This window comes from Aphanomyces invadans (genome assembly GCF_000520115.1).
Source record: "Aphanomyces invadans strain NJM9701 unplaced genomic scaffold supercont1.4, whole genome shotgun sequence".
NCBI classification, from domain to species: domain Eukaryota; phylum Oomycota; class Saprolegniomycetes; order Saprolegniales; family Verrucalvaceae; genus Aphanomyces; species Aphanomyces invadans.
The window spans coordinates 975,002-988,864 of NW_008580149.1; the positions used below are offsets into that span (position 1 = coordinate 975,002).

Genomic DNA, 13,863 nt, shown 5'->3' on the forward strand with positions numbered 1-13,863 from the left:
CAAAACAAAGCTTGGATGGACAAAGCCGTGTGGGAGCAGTACCTGTGGCTGGTGTTGGCTGAGCGCGTCGAGAAACCATCCGTACTTGTCTTGGACAATCTTGAGTCTCATGTAAGCCCTATTGCAATTCAAACTGCGAACCTGCTTGGATACAATGTCTGTTCAGTACCTGCTAACGCCACTTCTCACTGCCAACCTCTTGATGTCTCCGTAATGGCGCCGTTCAAACGCCATCTTCGAGACCTGTGGATAGCGGAAGACATAGTGGATGGTGACGACAATGAAGATGACTGGTACCTACCGACTGCACGAGTGAAGAGAATGACCTTGATCAACCGAGCCATCAAAGCTTGGGAGTTGATCACCCCAGAGCAAGTTCGTGGTAGCTTCCTTAAGGCCATTCCATTGCCATAATTCATGTGTTTTATCGCCGTTTGGTCAAAACAAAAAATTCAACGCGGTAAAGTCAGTCGCAGATCCACAGACACCGCATATTGTGGGAAATACATGACCGACGATGGCTCCCAGAGTCATGTACGCCCCTCCAGAAACGGGCGCCGTTCCCTCCGATGTCATTCACCGTGTCAACAATCCGCCACAGGCAGTTGGGCTTGACCATCCTCGCGTGTGCAGCATGATGCAGCATCCGCCTCCACCAACGCGATGTGGCAGCCTTCGAGATCACGAGCTTGCTCCGCCAGGCCTCTCAAGCAGGATGTACCGTAGCTCGTGGCACAACGCGCGTGGACATGCCTACATGGGCACATCGATACTCTTTGCTGCATGACAACGCGTCCGTCTTGGAAAGAACGAGTGCATCCCGAGCTTTATATCGACGAACATCGACGCGACGCTTGGTCAGTCGAATCGAAACCACGACAGCGTTTGCCGATGGGCCACAACAAGTCCCGCTTCTTCCATCAACAACGTGTCGGCTTCGTAGCCGAGGTCGCCCCGACTCTTGACAGCATGACTTTTCATATCGTACACCAAGAGAGCACCATCCACGCCGACGACGACATGGTCATCGCCGAGAAACTGCACGGGGAACAGTCGCTTCATCTCTCGAGTCGCGTACGTCGCCACCGGCGAGGCCGGGCGACGAGTGTCCCAGACCAACACGTTCCCGTCAAACCCCGTCGAGACGAGTGTGTGCACGCACTGTGGAGCCCACCAAACACTACAGCAAGATCCACGTCGCCCACTAACAAAACAAGACGAGAACGCACGCGGGCATGTACCTATTTGCCGCGCGTGTGTGGCCCATCAGCGCTACCTCAGCAGCATCCGTGGACGCGTGGCGGCTGTCATGGATGAGGACTGTCATGTCGTTCCCGCAGCTGGCTAAGAGGGCAGGATGGACGGTCGAGAACCGAACACACTTGACGACGCCGCCATGACGATGATACGTGCGAACTGTACACGTGGCGCCATGCCGTGTTCATCAAGACGATGCCACCCGAGGCGACCGAAATGGCATTTAACAGCATGACGTACAATTGAGCGCAAGACGATGTGGCGGTGGACAGCGCGACAGTCCAATCTTTAAACCCCGTCGCGATCATGGCATCGGCGGATTGTTGCGCGTCCACACTGAAAATACCCGCACCATGCAAACTGGACGACGCAGTCACGAGTGTCAGCGCCTACAATTTTCAATTAGATGCAATCGATAGGGCTTGACGAGACGAAGCGATTCGTCGTGGTTTCATGTCAATATCTTTAATATTGACGGCGATATAGACGAAAAAAGATTTGTATATTGTATACTTAACTTTACGTCCCCTTGTTTTCATATTTATTTTAAATTTTCTTGACAGGTTTTGACGGAGTTTTATTGGTCACATTATGTGTCGAATTTCGAAGTATGCCCATCAATCATATTGCCAGAAAGCCCTTTACTTCGATTCTGGGTGTGGCTTAAATTCCCCCGTTCACTGTAATAGCTTCACGCGCGCGGGTGGATCGTATCCATCAAACTTCGCGCGCCAAATGTCATGTTTGGTCAGTAAACACCACATGTTGCACATTGGGAATTACGTTACCCACGGCATCCCCGACAAGTTCTTGGAGGAATTGTTCGACGTCATCCTTGGCATCAGGTAGTCCTAGCTTGACCTAGTTGGTCCTTGTGAGCGTCACCATCCTCACCCAAGTCGTCACCATCATCGTCCATCTGTAAGGTCTACCGGCTCCTGGAACAGGAGTCGGTAGACATCGATTCACACTGCCTTGAGAGTGTCGTCGGTGGCCAGAAATTCCTTGACACCATGGACCGCATTGCAATGACGCATTCCTGGGAACTTCACGGGTCCTGCGGCCGTTTGGAGGTTTAGTGTGAGATCGACGTAGGCATGCGCCTCAAAAGTCGAGTCATTTTTTTGCACGCACACCAACTATCGGCTCTCTGGGCGGGACCACCAACATATCTGGTTGCACAAACAACAATTCACCCACCATGGCCTGGAGAACAATTTTTGGTCGGCGCCAGTGTTATGGCAATACGGCACATCCAACAGATGGTTCAACCGAACCCATCGTTGACTACCATCAAATCTCGGCGCCTCCATCTTGCGCACACGCTTGGCTGTGGTTAGGTCCTTGCGCACCTTGGCCTTAAATCGCTTCACCGCGTTATAGCGCCATTTTCACCTTGGTGAGCGCCTCACCATCGGTCCTCTTCTTGGGGTATTCACGAGGCATATGTCCGGATTCGTTGCATACGAAACATAGGCGACCACGCTCGCCCACGCCAGGCGTAAACACCCGCGGTTTATTCCCCGGCTGTTCTACTTCCTTGGGCACCTGTGTGCGATACTTGGTCGCTGTAGACGTTCCACTTATCCACGCACCACCGGTGCAGGCTTGCCATAGCCTCCCTTGGGTCGCGGCTCGTTGCCTCGTGCTTCTTGCCACTTCTCCACCTCGAGTTCATGCCCTTCGTCTTGAACTGTTACGTCAACCTGTGATTTTCAATCACATCTTGGACCTTCTCCGTGTAGGAGACCAAACGAGCGTTCACATCACCGAATGGGTCCAAACGCAGAAGCTGGCAATGCATTTCCATATCTTCTACAGGATCCACTAAAGTTAACTTTAAACAGTTTCCGCCCCGCGTGCAGCACGATATCCAGATAGGGGAGCGCCGCGTCCCCTGAATCACTGTCTTGATTGAACTACTGCCAAGCGGGCAATCAGAGTTTTTTCGACCGTGTCCCCTACACTCGCTCCTGATTTGTTCCCTTGAGTGACGATTGGCAACCATCGTTCTACAATGGTTACTTTGTACTATAATGGAACCCTTCTATACAACTTGCTTGATTAAGGTGGTGCTCTGTGGTCCGTCACAGGCCCCACCTGTGCGTGGCAGAGCATGGCTGACACCACTGCATACAACCGACTTTGCGCATCACTAGAACGCCTTCATCGCTGGCGTACTTCAAGATCCAACGACGAAGAACTATTGGGATGACTTCATACAATAGCACGGCGGGCACCCAAGAAGATTAGAGTGCATCCAAGCCCTTCCACTTCACGAGCACCTCAGGATTGCCGTCGGTCTTCAACGTAAACCTTTTGTCGCCGAATGCGACGTTATCCAGCAGGTCGACTGTAACGATCAAAGACGCATCACTGAAGAATTTCAGCCGGCTGGCGTGGTTCATCGCGGTTGTATACGGTTCAGCGAGTTGTTGAACTTCCATGACGTAATCGGATTCAACTCGAGAAACCCAATAGTGGCCCTTCCAGTTTAGGGCCAACTTGTTGGGGAATTTGATGACTTTTCCCAAAAGTACATAATTGCAGAGCACAAATTTGGCCATCTTGACATGCGTTCCTTTGCTGTAACGATTCGCGCCTGGTGGTGCAACTTTGCACTTTTAACCGCCACGTCGTGGTGAATATTGTCTATAGCCTTGCGTAAATCGCTCAGAATTTGAGTCGCTCATTCTTCAGTCCATGGTCAGAACCTTCTCCGTACTTGGGTGTACGAACCCAGACAACAAGTTGACGACAGCCCTGGAAATGCCGTCACCGGAGCAATGCCACCCAGCCGGTCGGCCGGTTGATTATTCAATGGGCTCTGCACGACCTTTAGCACAAGTGTACCACTCGTCTGGACGCAACATCATCTCGCTGGTTAGGGTCTCCAACCCTAGCAAAATCAGATGGCTCACCAATTCGACCGTACCATTTGCCCACGATGTATCGGCATCGCGATGTGGCGGTGGGCACCAACAATTTCTTGATCTTGCCCACGACTTCGTTCTTGAAATGGGTCCCCCCATCGGAAACCCATGCTGACACAGTCTCATGTGTCGCGAAACGGTCCATGAGAGTATTCGCTGTACTATCTGCATCAGCCGTTGCTGACGCAAATAGGCGGCAAAATCCACTCAGGTCGACTTTGACAACGAGCACATACTGCCAGCCGTAAGCAGCTTGAGGCAGCTGTAAACAATGGATGATATAGTTCGCTCAGCACGCAACGCGGCTTCCCAGGGCCTTGGTACAATCGTACGATCCCCACACAAAGGCAATGCAAATGGCTGTCCACGAATGACTCGACATCTTTCTTTATGTTGGCCAAATGAATGCGCTGTAAATTCGCACTGATTATATCATAATATAAATATGTCAACACGTCTACTAACGATTCGTGCCTGATCTATTCATTTTTACCATATTGTCAGCCCTCGACAACAACGAACTGTCCTTTTTAATACAATGAGAAATGTAGTCGTATTTCTACGGGGATTTGTATGCTAAACTCGTCGTGAAACGACCCACTGGACGGAATATCTCAATGCTGATCTCCTCCCCACTTTGAATCAGAGCAAATTCTACAATTCAGACAGAGAATCAAATTTTGCAGGTACCGTTTACTTCCAATGACCCATTTCTATTCAATTTAATCAATAATACCTGTACGATTCCAACAGTTGACGGCGGTCGACGAGGTACAGGGAACGACGCTGAATAAGTCCGCGCCAAAAAACTTGGAAAATTTGTTTGAATTATCCAATCAAACGTGATTTAAACAAATGGATGAACTCTATTAGTTAAATATACTCCCGGCAGATTGAAATGAAATATCTATTTTAATGATTAATTACCTGCAAGAACATGGCGTCACAACAACCCATATGTATGAGGATGATTCTTTTTTAAATTATAACCTTGCAGTATTCATATTAAAGATCACAATTATAATTAGATTTTGTCGAAACCTCCAAAGTATGTTGTCTCTGATTGGACAATACTCTCATGCCCTCGGACCAATCACAGATTGGTGTAGCAGTCTTATTTAGTGTTGTTCCCTGTGTTGGAAGGCAACATTCTCACCTTAACATTTGTGTCAGGCCCACTTGGCCAAAAATGCGTACAAGCTCGGCATAAAGCTCATGCTTGTCGACCAGCGACATCCGCAATTTTATGTTTTGAAATGACACTTGCAATATTGAATACTGCGGATTGCAACTTTTGAGTTTCAAAACAATCTCCAAGTTTTATAACACTGACAGTATAAGTTTTCGTAAATTATCGGGTTTGACCTGTTTCAAAGCGGGGGGAGATCAGTGTGACCTTTCGGAATTTCATGCATAACGGGCAGACGGTCAGTCAATTCATATATCGTCGACCTGGTTCCTCCAAGAAACGTCTGTCGAAAAATGCACATTCTAGAGACAAGTACGTTGCCAAGATGCACCCAGCATCACTGCCAGGGTCAATGCAGAGTGTGGTGCACACGGACGAGTTGTATTTCTACCACTCCTACAACCGCCATTGAAACAGCCAGTACGGCCCCTGCGGCACCAAGAACGTTTCCCTGAAGGAACATGTGATGACGATTCTGCTTCATTGCTGGAATCTTGTACGCACCAGACATTCTGCCGGCTGCTGGGCCTGGACATCTTTACGGGCGGAACAACTACGGCGAATGATCCCAGAGTGTATCAGGGTAGACTTAAGCATGAAAACTGTGCTGTGTAAAGTACTTTGGTCACTTCTCGACAAATTGGACTCTCTCGACGTCACGCACATTTGCATAGTCATGGACGATGCCAGGCGCCACAAGGGCCGGTCAGCTGAAACTGCGTCAAGCTGGTTGCGAAGGCCCACCTTAAAGATGAGAGCTGTCGGTACGGGGTCCCGTTCGTGGAGAGCAAGTCAAGACCTGTGGAAAGAGTTGCTGCGCATATACAACTAACATGTGATGCCAGTGATTAATTCCTTGGCATCATGTCGTAGGCATTAAGTCGTGCACGCATCTTCGCACTACTCCGACCTTCAGCCAATTGAACTGGTTTGAGCCATCGTAAAGGGCGATGCTGGACGAAGGCGCAAGGAAATGACGAAGTTTCAAGAAGTTAAGGCCCGCATTGAGACGGCTGGTCGCTTGATTAATCCAGAATTTCTAACGTCGCCAATCGGACAGCATCATTAGTATGATGTCAATTCCCATACAAACGATATGTAATTTATCAATTAATACTTACCGTATTGAGTAGACACGATAATCAATCCAGATATTTGACAATCGCCAGCGTCACGGACAGCGTCTTTGGCATTCCTAAGATGGAGCTTCAACACACCCATGTCAACAACAGGTACCTGACTGATGTGCGCGAAGTGTCCGCATCAGTTCTGTGCCGCTTCGTTGAAGGAAGTGTACTAATTGTAGCAGGAATTGCAGTTGTTTTCCCTCGTGTGGTTTTACAAGTACATCTTCCACAGAAATTTTGTGTCGTTTTAACAAACTCATTCACACCATAACATATACCACTGCCTCGTGTCAAGCTCGATTTGATGTCTGGGGCTTTGTTCCTCGTTCGGCGGGAAGTTACATTCGCCTTGCAGTTGCTCTTGGTTGCATTTAAGACATCAACACCGATTCCAGTAGTACACGCAATTTAGATCCAATTATTGGCTTAGAAAGTCTTTTGAATGGCTTGGAACAAGTTTTCGGTACAGACTAGATTATCAACAGCACAAAGTAACTCAACAAATTGTACATTTTTTTATGACTAAGGACTCACTGAAAGACCTAGTTTGTTGACTCCGTATGAAAACTACTCAGTTTTGGATTAATGCCAGGAAGTGATGTGTTGACATAAGGAGGGTAGCTTCGCATACTGCATGGAGGACTGAGATATATAGCATCAGAATTTCACACAAATGCTGCATAGAGGACTTGCAACCAGATTAGTACTACGCTAGTATTGTACCTTAGTAGGGGAATTCATGGAAAACTCCTGCCATCGACAGACAGACTCGACACGCGCAAGCCAGTCTTTGACAAGTCCAAGTCATTTGTGCACACGTGCATGTTAGCCAAAAAAAATATACTTCCTCTGTTTCGGTATGAAGTATACTTTTTCGTAGAAACTTCAGAAGTCAGTCAATATTCCGTTAAATAGAGTCAAAATGGCATAAATGAACAGAGGAATCATCAAGGAATACGCCAGTATTTTCAGATATTTTGTATTCACCACCAAGCCTGAGTAATGATGTTTCAAACATCAAAAATACAAAACACAAACATAAAGAACACCGTAACTCAGTCAATTCTGCTCCAATCGATCTGAAACCAAGCGCAATTCTCGAGGAGCTACGCAAGTTCTGCGATGCCGTCGTCCACGACGACCAAACGGTTGACGGATGCTCAGCGCACCGACATCTACATTCGTAGGTCGCTGCTCAAGGCCGACGGCCGTATCAAGCATGGCGAGCTTGTTGAAGATGCAAATCAACTTAACGACTCCTGCTATTCCGACATTGCAAGTGAGTGAAGGTACAAACATTAACGTGTGACAGAACACGTCCACTGGTGAGTGTAGATTGATAGCTTGAAAGGTAAACAACCAATTTACTTTCCAATTAGCAACGATTTACTCAAGTGCAATTAACATCAGAGCTCAAGAACGTCTGCGATGAGTTCAAAGTCACCAAGGAGCACTGGCCAAGGTTTGGAAACGCCTCTGAGACACGGGAGGTGGACGGCATGGTTGATGTGCGTTCCATGATCAAGGCCAACAGTGGGAGGCCACGTAAGCTGAACTTGGCTGAACTCGAAGCGAGGATCAAAGGTACCCCAGCCTTCCAGCGCTCGACGTTGCGCTCTCTTGTCAAGGCCAGAAAAAGAATGCATTGCTCAAAAAGGGTCCTTTGCTGCCTCAGTTGGAGTGCGATGACGAAGTTAGCGCGGCGTTGGATGCAATGGGGGAAAGAATTGACTTTGAATGTCGTGTTGACATTCTCAGTGACCTCTTCGACAACGGTTATCAGTTTCAAGACGAAGCCGACTTGTCCAATGTGGAATCTATTTGCTCTCAATTAGTTGGTGTCGAGTTAGTTTCAGATGAGTAATAAATGTATGATATCATGCAGTCTCTGGTCGTAAAACAGCAATTTTGAATAAAAATACAGGTCGACGAACCTAACTTCTTATTTCATTGCTTTACATACTTTCATATAAAATTCACATTTATATAAAGGTGGACTTCATTGTGGAACAGAGGAAGTATCACTATTGACAGTCCGCGAAGGCATCCGGGGACCAAGGTTAGGGTTGTGTGAATATATTCCTTTTGACAGTAGTCCACTTACACGAATATAATACCTTCCAAAATTTCATGTTATGCATTTATAGAGGATATTATTTGTCGTTGTGGAAATTGCATTGACAGCGATGTTTCGTGCAACATATCTAACAGTTTATCGTTTCTCAAGTAATACTTTCAATGAATGATTTTTTGATGCCAGTAAGCTCATGAAGCATACAAAATTTCAAAAGAAAAGGCAATCTGGCTTGTGAGATACGAATGAAGGTCCCTCGGACGCCTTCGCGGACTGTGAATACGCGTGATGGATAAAAAACACAGGAACAAACCCATACCCAAATACTACGGGTCGATGAACGGACTCTGCTTGGAGAGCGACTACTCGTACACGTCTGGCAGCACAAGTGTAACCGGCTCATGCAACAGCAAGTCGTGCACCAAGAAGAAGCTCAGCATCGGCGAGACCGTCCTCGTGATGGGTGAGCAGGTGCTGGACGAGGTACTCAAAATGCAGCCATCGTAGGTGCTGGTCGAACTACGAAGCCGGTGTGGTCGAGTATTGCCCCGGGATGTACTCGGACCACGCCGTCATCGCTGTGGGTTACGACGAGGGCTCGTACAAGCTCCGCAACTCGTGGGGCGCCGACTGGAACGAAGCCGGCCACATCCTAGTCAAGCGTGGGGTGAGCGGCAGAGGCGTGTGCAACGTTGCCGAGTTCGTCGTTTTCCCCAAAATCGAAGGCAGCACGCCCACCAAGTCGCCGTCCCCCGCGACTACACGTAAGCCCACCCCGACGACTCCTCAACCGGACTTGTGCGCCGACTGCATCGGGTGCTTCTACCCTGACGCGAACCAGTGTTTGACTGCCGAGTTTACCAAGGATGCTTGCGACTTCCACAGTGCTAAGTTTGGCACGGTGTGGTGTGGTGACAGCCCTACTCCTACTCCCAAGCCCACCTTAAGTCTTGGCTGTGGCACGTGCGACGTGTGTTACGATCCGGCCGCTGACCAATGCTTCGAAAGCATCAGCAAGAACGACTGCCAAGCCTCGGCCTTAACCAAGGGCTATTTGTGGTGCGGCAAGTGATTGGTAAAGCCTTGCCGCCTGCGTGCATGATCGTTTGTGTGTCGCCGCCGTAGGAGTTAACTCTCTCGAATATTGCCGTCATGATCAGCTGCTCGAATCGGATTCTCGGCTTCGAAATGAATCCGCTTTTACCGGCCTCGTGTGTGATTAGACGAAAGAAAGACAACGTAGGGGGAGGCATCTCCAGCATCGGTACTTGGTTACCATGGCTTCGTGAACTTCCACTCGCAACCGCAGTTGGGGCATCGCCGTCCCGATCGAGTCATTCTCATCGCGAGAATGAATGGATCATGTGGCCCTTCCATGGCGATTTCCATGCATACTATTGCGAGATGACGGTGGTCACTCATTCAAACGAAAGCACCGACGGTGCTTTGCTGTAGCATGGATCATGTGGCCCTTCCATGGCGAAATGAATGCGCGCAAATGCGAGATGACGATGGTCCTTCATCCAGACGACAGCACCGACGGTGCTTTCTGTCAAATTCAACGACCCTCAACAATGTGTTGTTGAGTGGCAAGTGCTCTCAAGTCTCTCCCGATGTGCCACTTCTGTTACAAGCAAGCCTTTGTTGCCCATGTTAAAAAGGCCGACCGCGTTCAGCAAATTCTACTGGAGGCGCTCATGAAGTCCAACGCCGCGCCTCGATATGCTGCCCCAATCCAACCGACTCAGCCTTCACATTACGCTGTTTCATACTCGATGGCCTATGCACCCGTTCAAACGCAGTCAGCTTCCCCACCTGTCATGAAGCCTCAGTCCAACCAAAACAGCAAGCGGACTCAGCTAGTTATGCTCCTTTCGTGATCTCGACCAAACCCGACGTCGTCATCTCAAGTGGAGTGAAGGTGTGCGAGCGTTGCGATCGCGCTGGACATGGATCGATTGACTGCCCCCGCAAACACGTGCGTTGCAAACTTTGTCACGAATCCGGACACTACTCGGGCAAGCACTGAAGACACATACTTCCTCAATCTTGCGCTACTCGTGGTGACGCCGAGAATATCCGATCCTGAAGTTCAGCCCTCTGAACTTCCTATTAATTTGTGCACTTACGTCTTCCCCCGTGTGTGACCGTCACAACAATGGATGCCTCTTGGAATGTTCCGTCTTCGAAAAGCCCGGGTCGTATGGGTGCACCCGTCCATCCGTCAGATCGATGCGATATGCGTTTGCGTTTGCTGGGGGTGGTTGCTTTCTCGTGTGTCTCACGGCGGTGTCTAGGTTTGACAGCGGGTGTTCTATGACCACAGCGGCGTGACGAGGGTGGGGCTGCGGTGGGTGTGTTTTTGATTTGGATACCATGGACGATGGTGAACGAGTTGAAGAGGGACATTGGCTTGGGCATGAGTAGAACCGCATGTTGGATCCCCGGCTGAACCACGCCCATACTCTCTCGAGTCATGGTAGTGCTTGCCGTGGGTTTCTCTTCCTTGGTTTGCCAACTCGCGTCGGCCACAGCCGTGATCACGCAAGAGGTAAGAGTCAAACGCGTGACAGAAGTCGCACAAGGGACAAATAAAAAAACGCCAGCCCAGCCGTGGAAGAGGCGAATACCATGAGCGTTATCTGAACCGTGGACGTAACCACAGTCGTGGACACGATCAGCGTCGCGCAAACGATTTCGAACATCAAGGTGGTGGCCTGCCCGATCATGGAGGATATCATGTCGACCACAGAGGTCAAAATAATGGTGGCGGATTTCCACGTAAGGGTGGCTACGGCCCTGCGCGAGGCAATGTCAGCCAGGAACCAAGCGGATGGGGAACATCAGCCAATTTCAACCGGAATTCGGGATACCAAGATGCGTCAACCCGTCGAAACACGGAATCAAACCGCAGTAGTACGCCACGTGAACGAGTTCAACAACTTCAGTTTGGCGGATGGGGTGCCCCGAAGACTCATGAAAAGAGAAAGCCATCTAATGATCGTCAATCCAACAGATCTGCCTACTCTGCCGAGATACAAACGCACCCCGACAAAGAATTGCACATGGCGACAGCTAATCAAGCCCCCTGCAAAGCAGCGCGTAGGTGCTAATGTTGGAGAAGTGCACGAAACTCAGGTGCAGAACTTCAGCAAGACCTGGAAGGTCGCAACACATTTCAGCTACCATCTGCACCGGAAGTGCTTGCACAAGAAATGGGGATACAATGGATGCGTGTGTACGTAAATCACAATGGTACCTACCACCCAGCCTTGGCCGTGCGAATTATGAGTGCTGAATGGGCTGATGGAATTCGGAAAGAATTTCAAATTGCGCGCTACTACTCACTCGTGAACGGTGGAACTACCTATACTCGACTCAAACACCTTTCAGCCAACACAATGTCTGATCTGTGGCGGACTACAACAGTATATGGCGTGCTCAGAACTGACCGAAGACAGCCGTGATCGAGTTCGATGGATGTGGGCATGGGTGCGCATGCAATATTTGAGAGACCCAAAGATCCACAAACACTAGAAGAAGCACAGAAGATGCGTAAAGCAGTGAATCGCAAGCTGCGTCGCATTTACGCGAATGAAGACTTCAATAGTGCGGCTACGTTGAACGGGGTACTGGAAGTACCATTGTGTGCCGGCTCAGGCAGTGACGTCAACATTATTTCGATGGAGATGCTGGAAGCACTCCAGGTGACGGACACGAAAGTCCTGTCGGTCAAACTGTTGGAATCCTGGAAAGGGTTTGCTGTGGAAAGCACTCCCATCTACTCCAACCAAGTGGTCAAGATTCGAATCCGACTACAGACTCGGCGGTCGTCAATCTATCTGGCATTTAGCCATGCTACGTGATTAGCAAGAGCGATGCGCTTCTTGTCTCACGGCCAGCACTCGAATCTTTAGGCATCAACATGGATCGATTACTGGAACAAGTCACAACGCATCAGTTCATGCGTTACGCCAGGAAGGCGGCGACGACGTGGGAGTACCCGACGGACGGTGATGAAGACATTGCTTTTGGGGTGGCGACTCGCCGACTACAAATTGGCAACAACGAACTGGACAAGGACGATTTATATGCTGCAAGAGAATTGTATACTAACGCGTTGGAAACGCTCAAGTTGATGGATGATGGCTATGAAGAAATACTAAAAACAAGTTGGAAACTTGCGTCATGAACGCGGCCCGCGAAGGCGTTTGGCGAATAAAGTTCCGAGGAACGGATGCTGCTGCCAACGTACCAGCGCTGGAGATTAAGCAAGAGCGATGCCAGACTCCCCGCTGCCAGGCGCGCAAAACGATCCCGTTAGAAACAAAATATCTGGATGCATTCGGAAGCCAACTTGAAGAATATGGTATCATCTACTCGAACTCATCATCAGCCTACTGTAGTCCAGTGAATCCGGTGCTGAAACCTGGAGGCAAGAAAATGCTCAAAGCCAGTGACGAATGGACGGCAGAGAAACTGCTGTTGCATTATCGACTCACGACCGACTACCGTGTGGTGAACAGTATGACTGTCGCCATGTTTGGTGCGATGCCATTCCAATTCATCGTGCCGGAAGACGTCAAAGGAGCGAAATACATTGGTATTTTAGATCTCACAAAGGCATTCTAGCAATTACCCTTGGGACTCAATTCTCAAGAAATTCTGTCGTTAATGCTAGCTTTCTGCGTAATGACGCAAACTGATATCATGCAAGGATTCTGCGATAGCGCCCTATTTTTCCAAAGCACCATGACAGAATGTTTGAAGACCCTGCTCTACAAGAATTGTCTCGTATGGATTGATGAGCCCGTGAAGCTGTACAACGCGCCTGCGTTACCGCGTGCACCAACGTTTAAGGGGTCTACGAAGGCCAAGCAACATGCGTTCATGAGCGAATACCAGCGATACACGGCGCAAGTCATGCCTCAGCAAACGACCGAACAACGGCATTTGTTATGTCAGTTGGCGCTTGCTTGGATCATTTTTCTAAGTGCCGGATCGTTTTGTTTTGACTTGGGAAAGTTCCTTGGTGATGTGATGGAGCAAGAGTGGGTGGCCTGATTTGAGGAGGCCCACGGAGAAGAACCCGTCGAGCAGGATGCGCTGAAGAAACGCCTTCAGAGGGCTGTACAGTTTGAAGTCAAGATCTTGACGCCGACAGACACGTGAGTCGAATGCTCGACAACGAGTCGTGATTCTTGTCACACCAGTTTTGCTGACGAACACACCGATTTTGCTGACGCACACACCAAATCCTCAAAAACTGCTGTGAAGTGTCCA

The 13,863-nt window shown here is 49.2% G+C and overlaps 4 protein-coding genes across 4 annotated transcripts; 3 read left to right on the top strand and 1 right to left on the bottom strand.

Annotated features, from left to right (window-relative positions):
* Positions 1 to 858: 858 nt before the first annotated feature.
* On the bottom strand, positions 859 to 1,327 carry H310_02785 (hypothetical protein; the record flags this gene model as incomplete). Its single annotated transcript, XM_008866421.1, has 2 exons — positions 859 to 1,180; positions 1,242 to 1,327. The coding sequence occupies 2 exons, from the start codon at positions 1,325 to 1,327 to the stop codon at positions 859 to 861; spliced, it is 408 nt and encodes a 135-aa protein (XP_008864643.1).
* Positions 1,328 to 8,916: 7,589 nt separating this feature from the next.
* Positions 8,917 to 9,652, top strand: H310_02786 (hypothetical protein; the record flags this gene model as incomplete). Its single annotated transcript, XM_008866422.1, has 2 exons — positions 8,917 to 9,063; positions 9,122 to 9,652. 2 exons carry the CDS (start codon positions 8,917 to 8,919, stop codon positions 9,650 to 9,652), a joined length of 678 nt encoding a protein of 225 aa, XP_008864644.1.
* A 2,479-nt stretch (positions 9,653 to 12,131) lies between these two features.
* H310_02787 (hypothetical protein) lies at positions 12,132 to 12,446 on the top strand (the record flags this gene model as incomplete). The annotated part of the gene is made up of 1 exon (XM_008866423.1): positions 12,132 to 12,446. The coding sequence occupies one exon, from the start codon at positions 12,132 to 12,134 to the stop codon at positions 12,444 to 12,446; it is 315 nt and encodes a 104-aa protein (XP_008864645.1).
* Positions 12,447 to 13,332: 886 nt separating this feature from the next.
* H310_02788 (hypothetical protein) lies at positions 13,333 to 13,644 on the top strand (the record flags this gene model as incomplete). Its single annotated transcript, XM_008866424.1, has 1 exon — positions 13,333 to 13,644. The coding sequence occupies one exon, from the start codon at positions 13,333 to 13,335 to the stop codon at positions 13,642 to 13,644; it is 312 nt and encodes a 103-aa protein (XP_008864646.1).
* Positions 13,645 to 13,863: the final 219 nt, after the last annotated feature.